The sequence below is a fragment of the Phyllostomus hastatus genome, unplaced genomic scaffold, assembly GCF_019186645.2.
Source record: "Phyllostomus hastatus isolate PE091 unplaced genomic scaffold, TTU_PhHast_1.1 phas_scaffold_78, whole genome shotgun sequence".
Classification (NCBI taxonomy): domain Eukaryota; kingdom Metazoa; phylum Chordata; class Mammalia; order Chiroptera; family Phyllostomidae; genus Phyllostomus; species Phyllostomus hastatus.
Window position 1 is genome coordinate 16561818 of NW_025334041.1, and position 8828 is coordinate 16570645.

General features: G+C 50.0%; 1 protein-coding gene across 1 annotated transcript; it reads left to right on the top strand.

Moving 5' to 3' along the window:
* Positions 1-976: 976 nt before the first annotated feature.
* SP8 (Sp8 transcription factor) lies at positions 977-3500 on the top strand. The gene is made up of 2 exons (XM_045828675.1): positions 977-997; positions 2004-3500. The coding sequence occupies exons 1-2, from the start codon at positions 977-979 to the stop codon at positions 3498-3500; spliced, it is 1518 nt and encodes a 505-aa protein (XP_045684631.1).
* The last annotated feature ends 5328 nt before the right edge of the window (positions 3501-8828 follow it).

The following is an 8828-nucleotide window of genomic DNA, read 5'->3' on the forward strand; positions in this document are numbered from 1 at the left end:
TCCAAGAAGTTAAGAAAAAGATCCCTGAAGGTTTTAGGTCCAAGGAACCAGAGGAAGCGGCGTCAGGGATGGTGTTTGTGAGTCTTTACTGACTCAGCCTCCCCCGACCTCGCAGATTCATTCTTCAAACCGCCGGTCTCCCCGCTCCCTTCCACCGCGCACTTCCCCGCGCTGCTCCCATTCTCCGCCCCAGCTTTGTCTCACACTCACGCGCACACACACGCCCCGCGCTCACGCTCGTCGCCCTCTACCACGCACACGCACACAGCCTCCCTGCACCCCGCACCGAGCGCGCGCGCACGCACCCACCCCGCCGCCCCCTTCGCGCACACGGACGCACACTCCGCCCGTGCCCCCACCCCCGCTGTACTGCGTGGTCCTCCCCCCACCCCGGGTTCGTCACTCACAGTCACACCGTAGTACACTCACTCACTCACACCTTTCCCCTCAACACTTTACTGATCTGCCCCTCTACCCCCCTTTGCCACCCGCAGTTACGCTGTCACCCACCACACCCCCCTTCTCTGCGCTGTCCCTCCCTCCCCTCCCCTCCCCTCCGCCCTGCCCCACAGCCACTGTCACACCGTCACACTCACAGTCCCTACCCCACTCCCCGGGCTGCACTGTCTCCCAGCTTGGGCACACTCGCACATCGTGACACCGCCAGACACCCGCTCCCTAGCCCGCGCAGCCCGCGCAGCCCGCGCGCCCCGCCCGCCCGCCGGCCGGGCACCCCGGGCCCCCCTACCGCGGCCGGCGGCTGCGCCGATGACCTCACGGCGCGCGCGCGGCGCGGCCCGGCGAGGCCGCAGATTGGCTGGCGGCGCCTCCGCGGCACTTCAAAGCCGGAGAGGGAGCTACAATTGTGGTGGAATGGGCGGAACTGATCATTGTATTGCACACCTCTAAAAAAACACTGCCTCTGATTTATCAATATAAAAAAGATCCTCTGAGAGGAGGAGGGCACTTTTGTGTGATGGCAACTTCACTTCTAGGGGTGAGTCTCAGGATTTTCTCTTGCTGGTTTAATTAGTTTCCTTTTATTGCCGATCGGAGGGGGTTAAAGTCGCCCCGGCCAGGCCACGGGCTATCAGTCTCTATTGAGAGCTTTTTTTTTTTTTTTCCTTTAAATACAAGTGAGTTTGGAGAAAAGAAAGAGGGGGAGAGGGGGGCAGAGTCACTTTTTTTCAGCGCAGGAAAAGGTTCGGAGGGCAGTTAGACCAGCCGCCTCGCAGCGCCCGGCCGCTCCCTGCCCGGGAGACGTGCGCCCTGCCCATTTCACGGGCGACGATTTCGGGGGTAAAGAGAGCACGTTTTTCCTCCTGGGCAAACTGCAGATTTTTCCTCTTCCCCTTAAAAAATTCCGCAGCCCGCCTGGTCTTGCAGGTACGTTGAACCCGTCTTATTTTTTTTTTAAACTATCGTAGACTTTTTTTTTTTTTTTTAGTAAAGTGAAAGCAAGGCAAGAAGAGCGAGTGAGCCAGGCTTATAGTTTGACCTCTTTTGGCCTGGGAGACACATCCCAGAATGGGTTTCTGGGGATCGGAACGGGATTTTCAAAGCTCTTTCTGGATTACACGGGAAGCGCTTTTAAAAGCGATCCAATGGTATTCCCTGAGGCTTCTCGGCCAAGGAAACTTCCTTTCTCCCTAATCTGGACTTTTGCTTGCTTGTTTGTTTCTAAGTGCCCGGGGCCTTGTGTGCACGAGAGTGTTGTTTTAGGTGAGAATATTTGTCAAACTCTTCTTTAGCATGGCGCTTTGCTCCCGAATCGGATGCCAGCAGCCAAACTTGTTCCCTCCCGTAGAGTAGGAAGCAGCCGGGCGCCAGGGCTGTTGGGGGAGCCAGGTGAGTTGGCGGCGGCGCGCCGCAGCGAGAGATGGGGTGCCATGGGGCGTTTTGAGGGCTACCAGAGATCTGATGCAGATTTCTTTCCTCCCTCCCCCACCGGCCCTTTGCCCACCTCCCCTCCCCCACCCCTTCTCCTCTCCCCCTTCCCGCAGGAAGAACCGAGGTTGGGATCCACTCCTCTGGCCATGCTTGCTGCTACCTGTAATAAGATCGGCAGCCCCAGCCCGTCTCCCTCCTCCCTCTCGGACAGCTCCTCTTCCTTCGGCAAAGGCTTCCATCCCTGGAAACGTTCCTCGTCGTCCTCCTCCGGCAGTTGCAATGTAGTGGGTTCCAGCCTCTCTGGCTTCGGCGTGACGGGGGCCTCCAGGACCGGTGGTTCGTCCTCCGCGGCCGCAGCGGCGGCAGCTGCAGCGGCGGCGGCGGCGGCCCTGGTGTCCGACTCGTTCGGCTGCGGCGGCTCACCCGGCTCCAGCGCCTTCTCCCTCACCTCCAGCAGCGCCGCGGCCGCAGCGGCCGCCGCGGCCGCCGCTTCCACCTCGCCCTTCGCCAACGACTACTCGGTGTTCCAGACCCCCGGCGTCTCCGGGGGCAGTGGCGGCGGAGGCGGGGGCGGTGGCGGCGGGTCCTCCGCGCACTCGCAGGACGGCTCGCACCAGCCAGTGTTCATCTCCAAGGTGCACACCTCGGTGGACGGGCTGCAGGGCATCTACCCGCGCGTGGGCATGGCGCACCCGTACGAATCGTGGTTCAAGCCCTCGCACCCGGGCCTGGGCGCCGCTGGCGACGTGGGGTCGGCCGGCGCCTCCAGCTGGTGGGACGTGGGCGCGGGCTGGATCGACGTGCAGAACCCGAACGGCGCCGCAGCGTTGCCGGGCTCGCTGCACCCCGCCGCCGGGGGGCTCCAAACCTCGCTGCATTCGCCGCTCGGAGGCTACAACTCGGATTACTCAGGCCTGAGCCATTCAGCCTTCAGCAGCGGCGCCTCCTCGCACCTGCTCAGCCCCGCGGGACAGCACCTCATGGACGGCTTCAAGCCGGTGCTGCCCGGCTCCTACCCGGACTCGGCCCCGTCGCCGCTGGCCGGCGCAGGGGGCTCCATGCTGAGCGCCGGGCCGTCGGCGCCGCTGGGGGGCTCCCCGCGCTCCTCCGCGCGCCGTTACTCAGGCCGCGCCACCTGCGACTGCCCCAACTGCCAGGAGGCGGAGCGGCTGGGCCCGGCTGGGGCGAGTCTGCGGCGCAAGGGCCTGCACAGCTGCCACATCCCGGGCTGCGGTAAGGTGTACGGCAAGACCTCGCACCTCAAGGCGCACCTGCGCTGGCACACGGGCGAGCGGCCCTTCGTGTGCAACTGGCTCTTCTGCGGCAAGCGTTTCACGCGATCCGACGAGCTGCAGCGGCATCTGCGGACCCACACCGGTGAGAAGCGCTTCGCCTGTCCCGTCTGCAACAAGCGCTTCATGCGCAGCGACCACCTCAGCAAGCACGTGAAGACCCACAGCGGCGGCGGAGGAGGCTCGGCCGGCTCCGGCAGCGGTGGCAAGAAGGGCAGCGACACCGACAGTGAGCACAGCGCTGCGGGCAGCCCGCCCTGCCACTCCCCGGAGCTGCTGCAGCCCCCTGAGCCCGGGCACCGCAACGGCCTGGAGTGACTTGCACCCCTCGCCTGTCCCTCCCCTTGACCTCCTCCCACCCCACTCCGCTTGGTCCCCGCCTGTCCTGGCCTCAGCTCCAGCCTCTCTACACTGCATACTGCCCGCTCTCTGTCTTTGTTCCTCTTCTAACTCCTTGTGTGACTTAAGTTTGTAAAGGGGATGTGAACATGTAAGTAACACGCATCGCCATTCCGGGCCCTGGCTTTCCCCTCCACCCGGTTACACCGTCCGACACAACCCCAACTCCCCGCTCCTCTGGGCCTTTAATTCTCGCCTCCCTCGTCCTCTGTCTGCCATCCCAGGGTGTGACAGGCCTATCTTAGAGGGAAGCAGCCCTGGAGGTAGAGCTGGACGATTCCAGTGCCTGGGAGACTGGCCTGCACCCGGGCGGGAGCAATTCAGCTGAGCAAGGTTGAGCCGCGCCTTGGGGAGAGAGAGGCAGGAGGCCTGCGCGGGGTGTTCTGCCTGCGACAGCCGCGTACGTGGTTCCAGAACCGCCCGGCTGCTGCCCGCCCTGCGCCCAGCCGTCGGAGCTTTGTGCGTGTGCCCATCTGTCCTCAGAGATCCGGAATTTGCAGAGTTTAGCTCTCCCAGCTTCAGCTCAGTCTCTTTTTCTTTGTTCCCTGAGGTGGAACCGATGCAAGTTTCAGCTAAGGGCAGTCTTGGTGAATCGCTGCAGCAGCCTTCTTTCAACTTTATAACATTTTTTTTTAACTAAAAACTTACAGGAAAAAAAAAGGCATCGTTCCACTCGGTTTCTGTCTAGTTTTTCCTTTAGCAGTGAGCAAGTCTTTCTCTTCAAACTGTGCTAATATTGATCCCAAAGTTATTTTGATCGCATTAGCTTATGGGGTGGGGGTGGGGGTAAGTGTAGGTGTCTTTCTTATGCAAAATACCCCTTTCCGGTGAGAACAGATTCACTATCTCCGTGTTTGTCCTTTTCTACCTCGTTTTTTCACCACTCCCGAGCCTAATCTCCTTTTTTTTTTCCATGCTAGTCCAGACATCAATTTGTATAGTACTCATTTCTGTAAATTCTTGCAGTTCATTGACGATTGTTAGGGTGAAACTTTTTTTGGTGTGATTTAAACTTACAAACAAGTGAAGAAGCTATCGTTTATTCCAGACGAGGCTGTAGTTTAAATGCCAAAAGAGGGAAAATAGGGGGGAAAAACTTTGTAAAATATATCTGAACCTGATGGTTTGTACAACTGGAGAATCGTTCTAGATTAGTTACCAATTAACTATAACTCCACCAGTGTATGGATGCGAGGTGCAGTTGTCCAGGAGACGATTTTGTATAGTATTTTTCCTGTACATTACTCCCAGTAAATATTTGAAAATATATTGAAGTAAACTTGATTTTTTTTTTTTTGGTTACCAGAAAATATTAAGAGTTATTGTTGCAGTTCTGATGAGCTGCAGGTTTTTTGAACTCACTTCTGGAGGTGCAGAGCCACAAACGCACTTTCGGGGCCTAGTTTTGCTCGAATATTAATTTAGATAGGTATCAAGCTGTAACTAAGACAATATTTGATAAATGTGGGATGACATTTAATTTAATGGAGCATGTACTTATTTGCATTTGCTGGCAGTTCAGGCATAGTTAAAGTGAGAGTTCTCCTATATTTCATAACTGGGTTTGTCAAAACCCATGTATTAAATAAATTGTCCAATTGAAACTCAACTAACTTTGGCCTTTGTGTATTTCCTGAAGGTAATATTGTTAGCTGTTAATCAACACTCTTGATAGTACATTTAAATGTTTGCAAATTCTGCAAACTAATTGCTCATTGTAATGTTGAAATAATTTGGATATTTCACATTGAAATGAAAAGCCTTTCTCTGGAACATTTTAGACTTGCATTTTAAATGCATGAAATGTAATTGATTTATTTGTAATATTTTAAATGGTATTAATAAACTCAGATAAAAGACTAGGCCAGTTAATTTGTTTTTGTTTTCCTTTTTAAACTATAGACATTTGCATTTTGTTTTCAGTTAAATATCTAGTTTAAACAAAATATAATCCTGTGTTCTGGTAATATTTAAATAATTGCCTTTAATATTACTCAGATGGAATGATCTATTTGGCAAAATTGTTTTCTCTATTTACAAAGAAAAAGATTAGTGTCTAAGAAATGTAATTAATTATTTACCAGTAGATTTAGCTCAAAGCATCAGGACTTACTGACCTCTTAAAATTTGGACTAAGTCACCAAACAATTCAAAGAAATTTCCTGTGTTGCTTCCTTCTCATTCTCCAGGAGGAGTCCGGTTGATTGCATTTGGTATTTAAGAGGGCAAGACTTACACTGGAAGATCAATACATCTAAAATAAAAACATGGGTTCGGGGATAACTTTTGTTGTTAGGGGGTGGAGGAGGTCAAGCTAACAAAAGCTTGCTTTTGGCATTCCATGTCTTAGCTAAAGATTATGTAGAGGTAAATATCAGTAGTAGATTCCTGTTGGAATGAGTTATCTGTTCCTTTAAAGTCTCTAAACAGCCACCAAAGAAAAGGAAGGTTAAACCTTAATCTATTTACTAGGCTTTTGTTCATAGGTGTCAATGATGCCAATAAAAAATATTGTCTTATGTCTAAGTGCATTTAAGCAATGAGTTCCTTGAGCCATACTTTTGAAGGTTAAAAAAAAGTAAAACTTTAAATGTTGATTGTTGTTATATCAAACTATTTCACTATTAGATTAATATTATTTTGAATCAAATTGAATAAAAAGTTAGTGTTCAGATTATTTTAAGTTTAGCTTCTTTCTTTCGGTTTGCCTTTTCCCTGCCCCAAGTTCAGTCTGGGTGTATATCTCAAATGGAAAACCTTCTATTGAAATGTATATAAAGTCATTATTACCCATAAAAACAAGTGAGAATATAGAATGCTATGAATATTGTAAATTTAGAAGAAACAACCGATGAGCAATTAACATGTTTTAGGATAACGTAGTTGGTGCTTCAGTAGCAGACTGTCTGAATTCTGCTATCTCTGCAGATATTCGAGACCTCCAGTCCCTACGGTTTTAGGGAAGCAAGTTAGTTCTGATTCTTTGGTATACTATAGCTCCAAACAATGGTTTAAAAAAGTAAAACAGTCTCTCTTTCTGTCACTCTTTCCTAGGAATAACACGCAGAACACAGTTTAAGTGTTGTTTCTTTTTTATTGAAAGTTGCAGTGCTGAGGAGGAACCAGTTCTGAAGGAGTTAAATGTAGTGGCAGGTAAGGAGAGCTGCTTGGTACATTTATAATATCAGTTGCATTACATACAGATCACATTCAATTTAAGAGGTGGATGATGACAGATATTGTCTAGGAGAAGATTTCTTTGGGGTGGTTGAAGGGAGACATATTTCTGAAGTGGAAATTGCAAACTTTCACTTTCTTCCTTTGGCTTCTCCTTCCCTTTGTAGCTTTGGTGTATTTTGTTGTGATAATTATTGAACAGTATTTCCAGACTCCTGTTCTGCAGGGTGGGCAGGGTTCCCTTTCGGAGATAAACATCCTCTTTTTCAGAGGACAGTGTGGATGAAGTGCAAAATTGTGATTTCTCCCTGCCTTGTCTCTGATAAAGCAACTCTAACAGTGCCTTAGAGGCTCTCTCAAATGAAGTCAAAGGCTGGGTTTCACATGGAACCAAGGAACAAGCTTCCAGTCTTGCAGATCAAGGTAGAGTTAAACGAGTTGTTGACCCAGAGGTCAGGCCAGCATGTGCCAGCCCAGCCTCAGTCCAGCCTTTCTGTTTACCTGCCTTATTTCTTCCCCAAACTTCAGTGTTTCTTCCCTCTACTGCTTTCTCCTTCTCTGGCTCAGCTCTTGCTTAGGGACCTATGTGACTGTGATTTGTTGAGGTTGGGCTATCAACAAAAATATTTTATGATAGAAACTGAATTTAAACAAATGCGATGAGTTACTTACTCTTCGGTTATCAGCTGATCTTCGAAAAAGTTCCTGGATGCATTCACCCTCCTTCCACTGTCCTCTCCCTTCAACCTTGTTATAACTTCTCAGCTGGGCTTCCCTTGGGGAGAGAATGCTGGAATTAAAAATTAAAGACAAGCAGGTGGTGAGACTAGACTCCTGAGTGGGCAGATCAATAATCCTGCCATTAACATTTTCATCTCCCCTCAGATCTTTTGGTGAGATTATTGAATGTAATGTTACAGCAGGCCTGTAGAGGAATTTCTTTAAAATAAATATTTTATTTTAGAGGATTAGCTAAAAGGTCAGATGATAGTTTAGGTTGGTACATCAAGGAAGGAACTTTAGAGGAAAAAAGTATGGATTTGATTGTTCTTCACTCACCTACTATGGTAGAGATAAATATTATAATGAAGGAAGTTCTGCATTTTGCTCAGTTTTTCATACAAATAGCTTCAAAGGGGGATTGATTTAATGCAGATATTTTGAATAAATTGAGGTTTTTAGTTTCCTGCTCATTTTTTTTTCTGCTTCTGCCCAAACTGGCATTATTTTTCCCTACACCCCTATGAAAAACTCAGGTATGATCAAGTCTCTTTCTTTTTAAAAATATGATTTCTACAGTTGTCTCCTTTTTTTTTTTTAAACATAGCCCTGAAGATTAATTCTGTCACCGCAGTTAAAGAAAACCGTGTTAAGAATCAAAGGGAGTGAAGTGTAGACTCATGTGGTACTCATTTTTAAGTCAGGACTGTTGTTCCGGGTGGCACCTTTTGAAGACTTTGCTCGATACACAATTGTTGCTGTTGTTTAAAAAATAAGATTCAGAATTTGCCTGTGCCCCGGTTATTCTCTGCTTCCGGATTAAAGGAAAGCCGGTAATTCCTTGCCATCCCGAGCTCAGGCCGCTTCGGTTTAAGGTGATGCGCGTCAGTGGGCGTCGCTTGTGGTTCGCTGCTCTCCCTCTGCACACGAGCGTTGATCTGCTAGAGTAGGGGGGAGGGGGATCTATTTTCTTTGGTCCCTGGGCGCGTGTTTAATTTAATTTAATTTTCTGCGGAGTCTCCTGGCCGTGAGGAAGCAGCCTTCTACACTTTGCTTTGGCTCCTAACGACAGTCAGGCTTCAAGAGCTCTAGGGACCCCGGAGAGCTTGCGGGTGCCTGAGAAACCAGGACTTCAGCGCCTGCTCCAAGTTGCCGCTCTTCACTGTTGTGCGAAGGCCATTCTTTCAAGTCCATCTACTGGGGCTTCTTTTAAGTCCACTCCCTAATTTTGCTGCTCAGGCGAGCCCTTCTTGCTGCTGCTTGCTGCGAAGGAGGGGACGACGGAGGCTCCCTCTGCTTCTCTTGCAGGGCTGTTAGCGGAGGTCTGTCTGGACTGCCCAAAGTTTCCCT

Coding starts and splice junctions, on each gene's coding strand:
- SP8 (XM_045828675.1), top strand. CDS start 977: ATGGCAACTTCACTTCTAGGG. Junction 998..2,003: donor TGGCAACTTCACTTCTAGGG/GTGAGTCTCAGG, acceptor CCCTTCCCGCAG/GAAGAACCGAGGTTGGGATC.